Source organism: Carassius auratus, chromosome 13 (genome assembly GCF_003368295.1).
Source record: "Carassius auratus strain Wakin chromosome 13, ASM336829v1, whole genome shotgun sequence".
NCBI lineage: Eukaryota > Metazoa > Chordata > Actinopteri > Cypriniformes > Cyprinidae > Carassius > Carassius auratus.
In genome coordinates this window covers 2,102,591-2,117,538 of record NC_039255.1, presented here as the reverse complement: position 1 = coordinate 2,117,538, position 14,948 = coordinate 2,102,591, and the positions used below count along the sequence as shown (strand labels likewise).

Genomic DNA, 14,948 nt, shown 5'->3' with positions numbered 1-14,948 from the left:
GGGAAATGTGTTTGAATGTCTTAAGAATTATGTCACAAATAATCACAATGGCAAAACTGTAATGAAAATAGGCATCATTTTCAGAATGCAAAATAATGAATGTTGTTGATCTGGACATGCATTATGAACCTGAGCTGTTATTATGAGATGATTTCTGCAGCTGATTGGAGTTTTTATGAGGACAGAACATGTGCATTTGCAGCCGGAGACGATGCATTTCACACACCGCACACGTCTGATTATGATCTCATGCTGGAAGTCCATCATTAACATCTGAAATCAGCTCGATCTGAAGGCTATTGTGTGTGTATCGTGTCCATCTGCTCCCTCGGAGCGCGTCTGAATCTGTGCACTGACCCTCAGAAGCAGAAACCAGAGCTGCTGTTGTTTTCAAAGCCTGATGAAAATACGTTCATGATGTAGTGATTATAGAGAAATGAGTGAATACGGTGTGTGTTTGTGCAGTTATCCGTACAGTGAAGACTCCAGTCAGGGAAAGCAGTACATGAACACTCGATGTCCAGCCTGGTGTGACCGCATCCTCATGTCCTCCTCGGCCAGAGAGCTGCTCCTCAAGGTGAGATATGATGCTATAAACCACATTAGTGCCATCACAATCTCACAGTTCCTCAGAAGTTATGCTTATTTCATATGCAGATATATATTAGCCAATCACAGCAGTGGGGTTAAACGAGACACGCCCCTTAAATGCAACATTTAAACCGTGCCAGACTGATGTTAAGATGTCAAAATCTTCCTGGTATTATAAGTGAACATTAGGAAACTATGTAAAGCGCATGACGCTAGAAAACCTTCGTCTTGATGTTTCACGAGCGAACCAGAGAGAGGGGGAAATAACATCAGTGCAACTTCAGATCAGGGGAATTAAAAAAAAAATGAATGAAAGAAAAAGTAGTAATGAGTTATAAAACCAAAAAATGAAACATGAAAAAATTAATTTTTTATATGATAAATAAATAATAAACTATTTTAAAATACAAAATAAAAGGAGTAGTAAATTAACCAAAAAATAAAAATGGAATTTTAAAAACATTAAAATAATAAATAAATACATAATTAAGGGGGTGGAAGATACTGACAAGCAGAGGAAACTTTATTTAAAAAAAAAAGTAAATAAATACAGGTTTCAATAAATATAATTTAAAAACTAAAAGTGGGAATGAATGAATGAATGAATGAATAAAAAACAATTAAAATAAAAAATATAAAAAAGTTTTTAATAAATATAATAAAAAATTAAAGTAGTAATGATTGAATGGATAAAACAAAAATTAAAATAAATAAAACAATTTATATATAAAGTTTTAAATAAATATAATTTTAAAAAGTAAAAGTAGTAATGGATGGATGGACGTATGAATTAATTAATTAACATTTTTAATAAATAAAAACAAATTAATAAGTAAAAGTAGTGATTAATGAAAGTGAAATAAAATAAAATGTAAAACATTTACAAGCAGACTAAACTTCATCAATATAATCATCAAAGAATTTTTTCATATTCTTTATAACTAATTAAAGATTTAGATTAGATTTGAGGCTTGAGTCTGCCTCAGTCAAAGAACATGTAAAGAAATAATTATAAATATTTCTGTTCATGGATAAAAATTAAAAGATGACCAAACACAAAGAAACTGAAGATATATTCCTTAGACTTACAGCATTATCACAACAAATAATATATTTTCAATTTAACTAAAAATAAAAAAAAATAGGGAGTATAAATGAGATCAAAACTTCAGAATAAATTGACAACATAAGCATAAATGTATAAACGTTTCATCCTCACAGCTACGAAGCGATCTTTAGACATTTCTATTCACAGATATGCAGGATCTGAAAGTGTTGTTCTCCTCGTTCGAGAGCGTTTCGTTCAGCTCAGAAAACACAATCTGTGTTAGTCTCGCTCCATTCAGAGCGTTACCTTCTACTCCGATAAATATGATTAATGCTTTCTCTGTACTTCAGATATGAAAAAGCTCCTGAGTTCTGATTTACTGTCTCTGAGCGTCATGCATGTGCTCCGTGTGTGTGTGTAATCACATTTGTGTGTGTTTGTGTTTCTCAGACGGAGAACGAGGAGAAATCAATAACTTATGACACCATCGGAGCCAGCGTGTGTATGGGGGACCACAAGGTACAGCTAACTAACTAACCAACCTCTGTGTGTGTGTGTGTGTGTGTGTGTGTGTGTCAGTTTGAATCCTTCACATCAAACATTCAGGAAAATTAATCCTCAATAATAAAAAATGTACAAAGCAAGCCAGCTCCAGTGAGCGTTAGTTTCTTTATAAGTTGAGAGATATGAGACACTCCTGACCAATCACAGAGCAGTATGCAAATGCATTCCAGGAAGACCACCAATCAGGATTCAGTATGCAAACTCCTCTGCTGTTAGATGAATGCTGAAGATCCTCACAGTGTGAAGGAGACGCTTTTAAACGCTTTCTTAAAAAAACTAAAACTAAAACACTTACTAGAGAGTCTCAATATTACAAAACTGCTTTTATTCTGAATTACTTCTGAATATGATATTCTAAATAGTCCTGGGTATTTATAAAAATAGCTTTTTAAAACTGATTCATTTAGTATGTTTTATTATGATTATTATATTTTAGGAGTTTTTATATCAAGTGGTTAAAGCTGAAATATAAAGAATAAAAAGCAGTATTTTGGGAACAGATGATATTTTCAGTTAAAAACGGTTTTCTTTTATTCTTAAATCTAGATCCTAAACCTTTGTTTTTAGATTTAGATCCTCATAGTGAGAAAAGCGTGTGTGTGTGTGTGTGTGTATGTGTGTGTGTTTGTGTGTGTGTGTGTGAGTGTCTGTGTGTGCATGTGTGTGTTTGTGTGTGTGTGTGAGTGAGAGCTGGAGTGTGTGTGTGTTTGTGTGTGTGCGTGCGTGCGAGTGTGTGTTTGTGTGTGTGTATGTGTGTGTGCATGTGTGTGTTTGTGTGTGTGTGTGAGAGAGAGCTGGAGTGTGTGTGTGTTTGTGTGTGCGTGCGTGCAAGTGTGTGTTTGTGTGTGTGCATGTGTGTGTTTGTGTGTGTGTGTGAGAGAGAGCTGGAGTGTGTGTGTGTTTGTGTGTGCGTGCGTGCGAGTGTGTGTTTGTGTGTGTGTATGTGTGTGTGCATGTGTGTGTTTGTGTGTGTGTGTGAGAGAGAGCTGGAGTGTGTGTATGTTTGTGTGTGTGCGTGCGTGTGTGTGTGTGTGCGTGTGAGAGCTGGAGTGTGTTCCTGATGAAGTCTGTGTGTGTGTGTGTGTGTGTGTGTGAGAGAGAGCTGGAGTGTGTTCCTGATGAAGTCTCTGTGTGTGTGTGTGTGTTTGTGTGTGTGTGTGTGTGTGTGTGTGTGTGTGTGAGAGAGAGAGAGCTGGAGTGTGTTCCTGATGAAGTCTCTGTGTGTGTGTGTGTGTTTGTGTGTGTGTGTGTGTGTGTGAGAGAGCTGGAGTGTGTTCCTGATGAAGTCTCTGTGTGTGTGTGTGTGTGTGTTCTCTTCAGCCGGTCTTCTTGTTCTTTCGGTTGAACACAGCAGCAGCTAAACTTCACGCTAACAAACACACGTGTTGTGTCCTGCAGTGATCTGGTACATGTTCTTTAACTCTTATTTATTATTATTACGACTTTATGATCATGTGAAGAAGCCATGTCTGATTCTCATCATGTGTGTGTGTGTGTGTGTGTGTGAAGCAGGAAAATGGTGCCAAAGGGTGGAGAAGATTTCATGAAAAGCGTCCCTGTGAGAAGCTCCGACACGGGTGGATGGACACACACACACACACACACACACACACACACACACACACACACACAGAGGACCCTGTAAAGACTTTTCAGCAGGACTGACCAGTCACATTTGTCCGGTGCATGCAGTCATGTCTATAGAAACCACACACTGAGTTCATGAATGCTTCACGAGTCGAGATCATGGACACACACACACACACACACACACACGCTGCATCTCCACTAAATCAGATGATCTTCTGACGTCTGTCAGTCTTGTTTCTCAGACTCTATCAGAAACACTCCCTGTGGATTTTAGATGCGTCTCATATTCAGTGTGTAAGATATTTTAAAAGTGCAATGAAAGCCAGTTGTTGTATTTCTCTGCGGTTCGGTTTATTTCTAGAATAGATTCTGTTCAAGCCTTTAGATGATTTCCTTTCTCTCTTGATTTGTCGTGCTGCAGACAACCGCCGACTCTTTTATATACCGTACTTTTTAAAGAGATGATTTATAATGCGTACCAAAATTATTATAAGCTGACATATTGATACGAACGGCTGCTTCGGATCGTTATAAAGAAACGACTAAATCTGCATCATCATGAGAAGAACATGCCATGATTTATATACAGTTAGCCAATTCATTTTTCGTTTTTTGTTTTTTTTAAGAAGTGCCATAAATCATGCAAGTATATAAGATAGTTTTTGCTCGGTTCTTACAGTGCTGTTCTTATTCTAACTTATTTCTAATAATGTTATGGTTGAATGTGATGTTTTATAGGCCTGGGTATCTTAAATAGCTGTATCCTTTCCTCCTTTGTTCTTTCATATGATTTCTTGTTATTATATTATTGTGTGCCAACTATTGAGATGCGAAACACTCAGATCAAGGACAGGAGTCTACACTACACTCCACGATCCGTTACTGATTCTTCATCTCTGAATCTGTTGCTTGTTAAGTGTTTTCCAGCAGCTCAGAGATAGGAGTCACTCTTGTGTTGAAGCAGATCGCGATTAGACCTCGTGGATGACAAGACCTCAGAAAGCAATAAACCCATTAGAACTCACAGAACGAGTGAATGAGTGAAGCAGTGCCTCTGTGTCATCAGTCAAACACATCAGATTCACTAAACATGCTTTTGGTGGTCCCTGAAAAAAAAAAAATCAGCTATATTTATGATATTGTGTGTTCATTTGATCAAGCTATTTATAAAAATCATTATGTAACTGAATATATCTTTTGTCATTGCTGAATATATTTGAAATACACATCATTGACAGGAAACTTTTGCATGTAAGAATATTTCTATACACGCTTTTGGAAACATTTCTTCGAAACAGAAAAGTTAGTAGCTCTCAGTTACATCGAAATCACAGTTTACTCTCATTACTATTAAAAAATAAATCTGCAAAAAAAAAAAAAAAATGCATTGGTTTAAAAACTGCTCCTAGAAATACAAATATAAAGGAATCTATGAATGCATGTTTACATTTTTTTTTTTTCTGATTATCTTCATCAGCACGTGCTCTCGAACATAAAACCGCATTAGAAACACTAAATCAGTTTTCTCTCTTTAAACGCGCACTCGTCTTTAAATGACCGCAATGCTCGATTTTTATTATGATTATTACAGAAATATTAATGCACGGATGCCTATACAATAATATGCATTAACTAGCAGATCTCGAAATATATGCATTACAAAACATTCAATAAAAAAGCACCAGGACATGTTAAAAACAGTGGCTTGTTAAATAATTTATTGATAATAGAAAGTTTTCTTCCTCCCGTCCTCACGGAAGCAATCATAACGAGACATTATTAAAACAAATTCTATTCACATCATTTACAGCCCTTCTTTATTATACACCTGTTTCCAAAATAAAGAAGGAGAACTTTTAAGATCGAAGACAAAATGATCTTGATGAGGAGTTGTCTTCGAGATGCTTTAATAACATAATTTACTCAGTAAAAATATATATATATATATATCCACATCTGACGTCCACTTCTAACTGTACAGTGTTTATACCCTGCTTGATCCTGCCTCTGAAGCAGATGATGATGATGATGATGATGATGATGATGATGAAGAGTCTTTAGCTCGGTGTCATCACAAAGTGTCCGAGCTGTTGCTGCAGGGGCTGATGAGGGACACGTTACTCGTCTTGTGCTTCTTCAACAGTCTCGTGATTTTCTCCTCGTCGGAGTTGGGGTCCAGAGGTTTGTTATATTCATCATCATCATCCTCCTCCTCGTTCTCGGAGCTCTCCTTCATCTTCTCTGTCTCGGAGTCGTGCTTCTTCTTCGCTGTGGCCATCTCTGCCGCGTGTCTCTTGCGCCATTTGGTTCTTCTGTTCTGAAACCAAACCTGAGACGGAAAAAAATTAAATTATTATTATTTAATAGAAATGCAATAGTTGCATGCAACTGAAGTGCAATCAGTTAAACGAAGCGAAGGATGCATGAACTCATGTTGATCATTCTAATTCATGTACTCAGTGTCAGTGTTTTTTTTTTATTATTATTATTATTTTTTTTTTTTTTTTACAAATATTAATCATGTAACTTTCGGGGTTATAAATTAATGCTCCAACAGTTTTGCTTTTTAATGTCACATTCAACCGACAGTGGGTTTCGAAGATATAATGAGCTTAACGTGGGCTCACGCTGTTTGCATTAAAAAAGAAAAGAAAAGAAAAGAAAAGAAAAAGGTTTTATTACTAAACCCGTCTGTGTTTACCTTGACTTGGCTCTCGGTCATTCCCAGAGAATACGCGAGGCGAGCGCGCTCGGGACCGGCCAGATACTTGGTCTGCTCGAAGGTTTTCTCCAGGGCGAAGATCTGCTGTCCGGAAAAAGTTGGTCTGGAGTGCTTCTTCTTTCCATCTTTATCCAGCATCATATTTGCCTGTGCTGGAGAAAACAAGACAAGGTCAGCCAGAGATAAACGCAGAACGAGAGTTTAAAAGCGTCAGAACCCGGCAGTGAGAGCTCACCCGGACCGGAAACACGCGGGTCTCTCCAGTGCGAAGCCTGCATCATTCCCGGCCAGAATATAGGCGCCCTCCCGGGCAGCTCCGTCAGCGGCTTGGGGTACCGAGACACGGCCGCAGGGCTGAAGTACATCCCCGCTGAAGTCAGTCCGTTGATCCGGGGGAAGCCCGACAGCAGCTGTCCCGCGGAGGTGATGGGTCTCCCCAAAATATCGCTTATTCCATGCGGCGTTCCCAGCGCGATCTGAGAGTTCAGGTTGCTGAAAGAATGAGCCTTGAAGCCCGCGGGGTTCTGCAGGGCGTACGGGAATAAAGAGGTCTTCATCTCGGTCATGTTGTGCAGCGCAGCCAGAGGAGTGCTGCCCAGAACGAACGCACTCTGCCGGTTACCATCCATCTGCCCGACCGCTAACATCGGTGCGAGTGAACTGTAAAAACTACAACAGCGCACACAACTTGTCAACACATCCACTGGAACTGGAAGTCAAAGTCTGCTAAAGTTTCCCATGCACAAGAATTTCACGAGCGAGCGTCCCGAGGCAGAATCCGGATGCCGGTCGTCGGCAGAACTCACGCCCGCTTTGAGTGCAGCGATCTCCCGCATCTGAAGCGCAGTTCCCCGGTCAGTGACTCCAGCGGAGAAGACTAGCAGATAACCGCGCGAGCGCACGTCTCCCATTGGAAGACGCTAAGTGACGCCGCGCTCTGATTGGAGGACGCGAGGCGTCGGATTTGCATGTGACAACGCCGCTCTCCGTCAATGACGCACTGTAGAAATCATCGCTTCTACATTTGACACAATAGACGCGTTCACTTTATGAGCAAGTACAGTAATAACTAATAATAACCATATGCTCACCTCTCACTGAACTCGCTTTTATTCCCCTCGGGTTTAGGGCAAATATTGAAAACTTTTTTTGTGTGTTTGTTTGTATTTTAAGAACGCGTTTCCATCGTTCGATTAAGTTATTAAAACTTTCCCTGCGAGTAAAACCTTAATAAATAAAACGTATTCGAAGACAATTATTTATAGGCCACGCGCAGTATGCTTTATAGCCTATTCTCTATTACAACCTAAATAATTAGGCTACTTTATTAGAATTAGTATTAGTAGCCTATTATTGAAAACGTCGCTTTTTTGCATTTAATAAAAAATAAATAAATAAACAAAACACTGAAATTACTGGCATAATAATAATAATACTGCAATGTATTACTGTATATGATTAAACGCATGTTTAATTCAGTCTTCCGTATTAAACTCTTGAGACATTTCTCCTGTCTCGAGACATTATATGTAATTATTTTGCACCTGATTGTAAACTTGAAACTAAGACACAGATCTCATGTTTATGGACACGAGTGAAATATGATCGTGCTGCTGGAATAGAAAAGGCTTCAGAACGAGGAGAAATGCGCTGTTTGAAATATGAATATCAATTATTTATTTATACGACTACTTCGTTAACAAACAAAAGGGTTAATTATGGATTGTTTGTTTTTTTGTTATTATATAGCTACTATCTTTTGCATTTAGTAAACGAATTTATTGCATGTCAAAGAATCTCAGAAACTGCTTATTTTTCTAGTAATTTTATTTGACTGAGTTCTATAATAATTGCTGGACTGTAATATAAATCACAACCAGGCTTCACCAGTCACTGTTCATGCGCATTAAATCACTGCAGTTTATTGTTATTATGATTAATTAATTTATTATTACTATTATTTATATTTTATTTTTCTCATGCTTTCCATTCAGATTCAAAGGCTTGGTTATATTGCATTATATAGTTCAGGTTTTGTAGACACTGCTGTATTTTTATCGAGTTATGAGTCTTTGCTTGTCCTTTGCTTTAGGATGCGGGTGAAACCAACATGATCTAATATATATTCATTATATTTTACTGCATAAACTGTAATATCAGTATCAGATGATTTTGAAAAATAAACCCTAATCTAAATCTTACTTGTGTATTTTTATTAAAATGCTTTGACTCATTAAGTGAATAATAGTAATAATAACAGGTTCTGGTACTGTTGTATTTGCACATTTGAGTATTTTCCTTCCTGTAGCTTATAGTCTGTAGTCTGCATTGAAACATTAACTAAAGATAATAAGATACTATCGCGGTGTTTTATTATTGTTGTTTTTGGACAGTATGTTTTGGTAATGTTGTAAAGCCCTCGTTGATTTACTGCGACACCCCTGCATTCATTTACAGGGAAACAGCGGCACCTGGCGGTCAGATCGAGAACTGCACCTAAAAAAGGTATTACCTATAATCTGATTATGCTCCTTTAAATGATTCTTATATCTTACATGAAAGAAGTCTGCATCTGTCGGGACTTTCTCTTTCACTTTATCTCTGGTTCTTCACATCAGCTCTATATTTCTGTCAATGCAACAGCTAGTGAGACTTCTCGATAGTCTCTAGATCTTTATAGCCCTTCGTTTTGTTTTCTAATTTTGTCCCAGCCAAGGAAATAGTATAAAGAGATAAAGTGTACGAATCGAAATGATGTATTCTGAGCAAATGAATTGAGCCACAGCTGTTTTATTTTGAGGTTTAAGCTGTTTTAAGAAGAACAGTGGTCAAGCTTTTCTTTTTATGCTCACTTGAGAGAGAATAAACAATGTTTTTTAATATAACTAACTACAGATTACATTTCTAAACATTTTAATATAACTTTATTTAACTTTTATTTTTGTTGTTCAACTGCATCTCTACGGCAGAAACACTCACACAGTCGTGACATGAAATCCATCTTAAATACACAAAATACACATTATTCCTCTAAAATCTAAATAAAGCATTATATATGTTGCTTTCCTTAATTTTAAATGTCTAAACTTTATTTGCTATGCATTTATATTTTAGAATAAAATCTCAAGTGCTCTTATATAAAATGTGGATTAAACAGGATCAGTTCTCCTATAAACTCTATTAATTAAAACACACACACACACACACACACACATATATATATATATATATATATTCTAAAATGTTTTAAAATATATTTACGTAAATAGGTTATTTACCCTTATATTGTTTGTTTTTGCATATTTTTGAGAAAATATTACAAATATATCAATCTATGTTTATATTAATTTTGGCCTTCATATATACTGTATTTCAAAGAAAATACATTCACGTCACATTTGATGAAAAAATTAATTTGTTGTCTATAAAATAACTTCCTCTGTAAGTTTTTGTCTTACTGTACATCGAATGACAGACGACAAAAAACAAACATGTCAAAACTGTGCGTTTATTTACATTTCTTTTAAATGACCAGAGACGCGGTCAACTGTTACAGCTTAATCAAAACTGTTTCAAATAAAACCATAAAGAACCATTAGAGCTTCTATAGCATGCTCACTGAATATTTAGCTGCACAGTGTTCAAACTAGCATGGAACAAGTGCTTTAGATGAACATTTCAAACATAACCGGAGTATAAAGATCAGTGTGCTGCTGGGAAACGAGCTCTGGTGTGGGTCACTGGCGTTTGGGTCGGCCGTCCGGCTTGTATTTGATCAGAAGACACAGAGACGTCAGACCAAACAGAAACGTCTGAGCGATCCACAGCAAGCGTGCGGACGAGCTGTCGATGCCTTTATCACTGCAGATGTAGTAAAGAAATAACTGTGATACTGTAGGTCCACATTAATGCAGTCAGTCTGAACACAGATGGTCTGCACTGCCCCCGTGTGGAAGAGAAGGGAAGGGTCTCACCTGCACACCTTCAGCGCAAACAGAACCTCACACACATGGATGGCAAACATCAGAAACCAGCTGAAACACAGACGACCGAAACCAACATCAGCTCTGAGCTCTACATATGAATAACAGCACTCACTCACTTACCCATAATACAGTGCAGGATGATGGTAGTCCACGAAATACTTGGTCAGAGCGCCGAGAGGACCCAGAAGGCCATACGGGACGTCCTGAGGCCAAAACGCAGTCCACTGGAAACCAATGAAAACATGTTTTTCAGAAAGCATTAGTGGTTCATCTGGAGGTTTGTGAGGCTTTATGATGTTGTACCATGTAAAAGGTAATATTTAACACACTTCATGATGCTGACAACAAAGTAAAGGATATTACTTTAACTATTATGTGACCCTGGACCACAAAACCAGTCTAAAGTGTCAATTTTGGCGGCGAGTCACTGATTTAATCACTGAATCATAAATTCAATCGATTCATTCGAACTGCTGAATCATTCAGGAATTATGACACTAGAATCTCTTTGAACACAACTTCCCATCATTTTTTTTTTCATTGAACAAACATAACAAAACAACAATAATATAATTATAAACAGCAGACAAAGAGCAAGTACAGTAAAAGCAAGTAAAATAAATCGACAAAAGTAAAACAAAATAATATAAAAGTAATAAAAAATAATACATTTTAATACATTTAATTGAGCCAGGGGTAGTAACATATAATTTTAAATAAATTCAAGAGAGATACAAATGCCTCGAGTCCCTTTTGTTTTCATTATAAAAAGGGTAATTGCAAAAAAAAATTATAAAAAGAGGTTTGACAGAATTACATAAACAGATTTCCAAGAAAATACTTGTCTTTTAGATTTTTGTCAGAGTTATAAAAGCCAAATAACACATCCTTAAACCCCAAAGAAAAACGGACTAATAAAGAAGCACGTACAAATAGACAAAATTTTCCCCAAAAGTAGTTACATACACATTTCCATCTCCCTGGATAATAGAATCATCGTCATTACGTTACGGTTCACTGAAAAGAACTGTCCAGAAGAACCGGCTCACAGAAAAGAACTGGATTTCCAATCACTAAAGAGCGCGCGCTTTCAGTGCGGCTACATTTGAAATTACGAACTTGAGCGCGCGAAACGGCCCATAATTGAGTCTAATGGGCTTCAGCATGTTTACATTTGAATTTTGTCCGTTGGAGTTTGGAGTTGTAGTGCGCGGGATTTATAATCTTAATTTTTATGAAACCCATTATTCTGATATATATGTTGTGTGTGTGTGTGTGTGTGTAAATAAAGGAAACTAAATAACAGTCTGAAGATCCGTGTTGAGTTTGTTTGATGTAACTAACTTTAGTTTGAAAGCACTTCTTTAATGCGTTAGAGTCATACACATGTTTATGAGCATATTTAGTAATAATAATAACAATAATCAAACAGAAGTCAAATGGCTTTTCTGACAGTCATATCAAACATTATTATGTAAGGTTGACGGAGTTCTTCTAAAGCTCTCCTCAGGTGCTTCAGAGTTTCAGCTCACCGTGTGAAGAATAATATAAATGGACACGACCAGCATCCAGAACGAGCTGGTTCTCCTGAAATATGAGCAGCTGTCACCTTTGGCCATGATCAGAGATCGCTCACCTAATCACTCAACTAACTAACTTACACTAACTAACTAATTAAACTATCTTGAACTGCACTAGTCTCCTCTCAGACGCTCAACGGTCAGCCCGCCAGTTCAGTCGCCATGGAGACCGCTCAGAGCCTCAGACCGGAAATGAAGACAGCCACACAAAATAAAAGTCACGAAGCTAAAAAATAAATAAAATAATTGATGCTTATGAGTTTTTTTTTTTTAATCTCGTTAACTTTAATAGCGCATTTCCTGATTTGTACACAATTACATTTTAGTCGTTTTACACAAACAACATCAAGACTTAAAACTTGAAGAAGACTGCCGAGTGTCTACAGATGATCATAAAACTCACTGAAAGCTGTCTGCTATAAAAATCATAATAATAATTTGCAAACTTAGTGAAAGAGCGAGGCTTTAGCAAACATTATTTGTTTTAAAATAACACAAAACAAGCATTAAATCAACAAAACAGGCCAATTAAAGATCTTTCTCATTTTATCTCTTTATGTCTTTTAAGAACCAGGATAAAAAATAAAAATATTGACCTGAAAAACCCAAATCAATTATATATACGAAGCTGTTGGTGGACCTCGTTACTGGCTGAAATTGATCTGATTAATCATTTTATGGCTATTCCAGACATGTCTTGTGTTGTCAAACTGTGCAAGAGCTTTATTCTTCTAGTCTGAAAGACACCCAAGAGCCGCAGCGCTATTTAACAACAGCGTTTTAATGAAGACGTCATGCTTCTGTTGAGAGATAATTACAGATCTGTGTGGTTGAAGTGCATGGATTTACCAGCAGCTGCAATAACACTGGCTTCTGATGCAGGGCTCATCTTAATAATTTACTGTAGTGAACTCTTTGCTCTGCGGGAATAGCCTCTGACATCGAGAAGCTCTGTAAAACCAATGCACTAAGATATAAAGAGATCCCAGGCCTCAGACACCGGAAATTTTACAGCGAAACCCCTGGAGAGGGTCGTGATGGAGGCCTTGTTATTGGTTTCTGTTTAGAACACTGAAAACATGAGCTGATGATGTCACTGGAGTCCAAACACAGACTATTGATCAGAGCAGGAATCACCGTCAGGTGAAAATACATTGCATTGGTGTTTACACCTCTTCTCTCGAGGTTATTAGTGTTTATATGGCTCTTTTAGAGTTTTTCTTCAACATCTTAAAGGGTGTTGATATCAAATCAACCCAATTTTAATTAAAAAAAAATATTTTTCTGAAGAAACACAAACATAAGTGAAAGTCAAAATATTAAATGTGATGGATGAATATTTACTGAGCGATCCACTGTTTTGTAAAGGAGGGTCAAAATTATTCAGAGCTATGGGTAAAAATGATTTCTGAAAGATGGCAGCAGCATTATTTTATTTGTACACAGTGATTTCTAGGTGTTTTAGTAAAATCTGTTGAGTTTATCAATCTTTGTTGCATTACTTGCCAATTCAAAAATTGGGGGAAAAAAACAACAACTTTTTTTTCAACTCAAGAAGTATTAAATATATCTTGATATAATTTTAGATTTTGATTGTTAACAAACTTTTATTTTCTCTCTCCCAAATAATGGTTGAATTCAAGAGATACTAGGATCTCAATATGGTCTCAATAAGTTTTTTTTACAATTTTTGCATGCCTGCAACTCAAGAAGTATTAATGGTATCTTAATATCCGTATAAATATTCATTCTTAACAAACTTTTCTTTTGATATCTTAACTTATAAGGCCCTATATTGTTCATTTCTGGAGATATTTGGATTTCAAAACAGATCAATGGGTAAAAAAGCTCTTAAAAAAAAAAAAGGTTTGCATGCCTGTAACTTAAGACATCTTTTCCGAAAGTTTGCACACATGTAACTCAAAGAGTATTAAAGATATCTCAGCCTGACTTTAAAGTCTTTTTTAAGTGTCTGGGTAAGTCCCAGAGATATTGGTATCTTAATGCAGCTCCACGTCCAGATTGTTGAATTTCACAAATTTGTATAATTTTCCAAAGTTTGCATGACTGTAACTCAAGAGTTATTAAAGATATCTCAATATGATTTTAGATTCTGGTTCTCAACAAACTTTCCTTGCGGTATCTTCATTTTTAAGGGCATATGTGGTTCAGTTCTAAAGATATTGGGATGTCAGTGTGGATCCATGTCGAAATTGTTGAATTTTCCCATAACAGAAGCCATTTTTGAATTTAGAGAGAATATGTAAACATTTCCTCTACTCAGATTTGTGGACCATCCATATACAGTACGTTGTAATAATTGTACATTCCCATAGATCAGATGGGAACCCATCAGAGCTGATAACTGCTTTCCATAGAGAGCGTTTAACTCTGAGAGACCTTCACTTCACGTGGATTCAAAAGATTTACTGTTCATATTCCCTTCAGACCCCTGAGCTTCAGTAAACCCTTGTGTATACTACAATGTAAATAAATCTTGTGCTCCATCTTAATTGAATCAAATGTTCTCCAGCAATATTGAATAAGATATGTACACAATAGAGTTTGCAGAAGAAGATTCAGAGCTGGTGTTCATCTAGTGAGCAGATCGTTGATCAGCCTGACAGAGGAAAGGCCTGGACACTTTTAAGGGCAGAGTCACTTCCTTTCCTTCAAAGCACCTAAATGTACATATTATATGCAGTACGTACAGTAAAGAGTAGAGAAGAAAGACTAAGCTTCCCTCAGGCCTCCTGCGTCTCCTTTGTGCGGATAGGAGCATTTTGAATTTGAACTCAATTTGGAGCTTTAATGATCTTTGCAAAACTACTCCGTTTAGCGTTAGGAAAAAAGTTTTGTTATAAAAT

The 14,948-nt window shown here is 36.8% G+C and overlaps 3 protein-coding genes across 5 annotated transcripts in view; 1 reads left to right on the top strand and 2 right to left on the bottom strand.

Annotated features, from left to right (window-relative positions):
• LOC113112317 (type I inositol 1,4,5-trisphosphate 5-phosphatase-like) overlaps window positions 1-5,035 on the top strand; it is an 88,808-nt gene extending 83,773 nt beyond the window's left edge. Inside the window, exons 13-16 of one of the 3 annotated variants that reach the window (XM_026277768.1) lie at window positions 466-577; window positions 2,090-2,158; window positions 3,524-3,608; window positions 3,713-3,835. In XM_026277768.1, coding sequence (XP_026133553.1) covers window positions 466-577; window positions 2,090-2,158; window positions 3,524-3,604 — 262 coding nt within the window. In that variant the 3' untranslated portion in view covers window positions 3,605-3,608; window positions 3,713-3,835. Of the gene's footprint in view, window positions 1-465; window positions 578-2,089; window positions 2,159-3,523; window positions 3,609-3,712 lie in introns of all 3 variants that reach the window. The other 2 variants (XM_026277769.1, XM_026277767.1) reach the window with 2 other exon arrangements.
• A 177-nt stretch (window positions 5,036-5,212) lies between these two features.
• On the bottom strand, window positions 5,213-8,726 carry LOC113112318 (homeobox protein Nkx-6.2-like). The gene is made up of 3 exons (XM_026277770.1): window positions 6,751-8,726; window positions 6,495-6,667; window positions 5,213-6,122 (listed from the first exon to the last, which is right to left on the bottom strand). Exons 1-3 carry the CDS (start codon window positions 7,160-7,162, stop codon window positions 5,865-5,867), a joined length of 843 nt encoding a protein of 280 aa, XP_026133555.1. The 5' UTR covers window positions 7,163-8,726; the 3' UTR covers window positions 5,213-5,864.
• A 1,277-nt stretch (window positions 8,727-10,003) lies between these two features.
• Window positions 10,004-12,270, bottom strand: LOC113113141 (transmembrane protein 254-like). Its single transcript, XM_026279320.1, has 4 exons — window positions 12,034-12,270; window positions 10,622-10,725; window positions 10,490-10,549; window positions 10,004-10,376 (listed from the first exon to the last, which is right to left on the bottom strand). Exons 1-4 carry the CDS (start codon window positions 12,118-12,120, stop codon window positions 10,253-10,255), a joined length of 375 nt encoding a protein of 124 aa, XP_026135105.1. The 5' UTR covers window positions 12,121-12,270; the 3' UTR covers window positions 10,004-10,252.
• Between the last annotated feature and the right edge of the window lie 2,678 nt (window positions 12,271-14,948).

Bases quoted from the DNA above. Each gene is read 5' to 3' on its own strand.
- LOC113112318 (XM_026277770.1), bottom strand. From the start codon at position 7,162: ATGTTAGCGGTCGGGCAGATGGATGGTAACCGGCAGAGTGCGTTCGTT. The intron at 6,668-6,750 runs GTGAGCTCTCAC...TGTTTTCTCCAG, and splicing joins CCCGCGTGTTTCCGGTCCGG to CACAGGCAAATATGATGCTG. The intron at 6,123-6,494 runs GTAAACACAGAC...TTTCCGTCTCAG, and splicing joins TGACCGAGAGCCAAGTCAAG to GTTTGGTTTCAGAACAGAAG.
- LOC113113141 (XM_026279320.1), bottom strand. From the start codon at position 12,120: ATGGCCAAAGGTGACAGCTGCTCATATTTCAGGAGAACCAGCTCGTTC. The intron at 10,726-12,033 runs GTGAGCTGAAAC...ATTGGTTTCCAG, and splicing joins TTTATATTATTCTTCACACG to TGGACTGCGTTTTGGCCTCA. The intron at 10,377-10,489 runs GTGAGACCCTTC...CTACATCTGCAG, and splicing joins TTTGCGCTGAAGGTGTGCAG to TGATAAAGGCATCGACAGCT.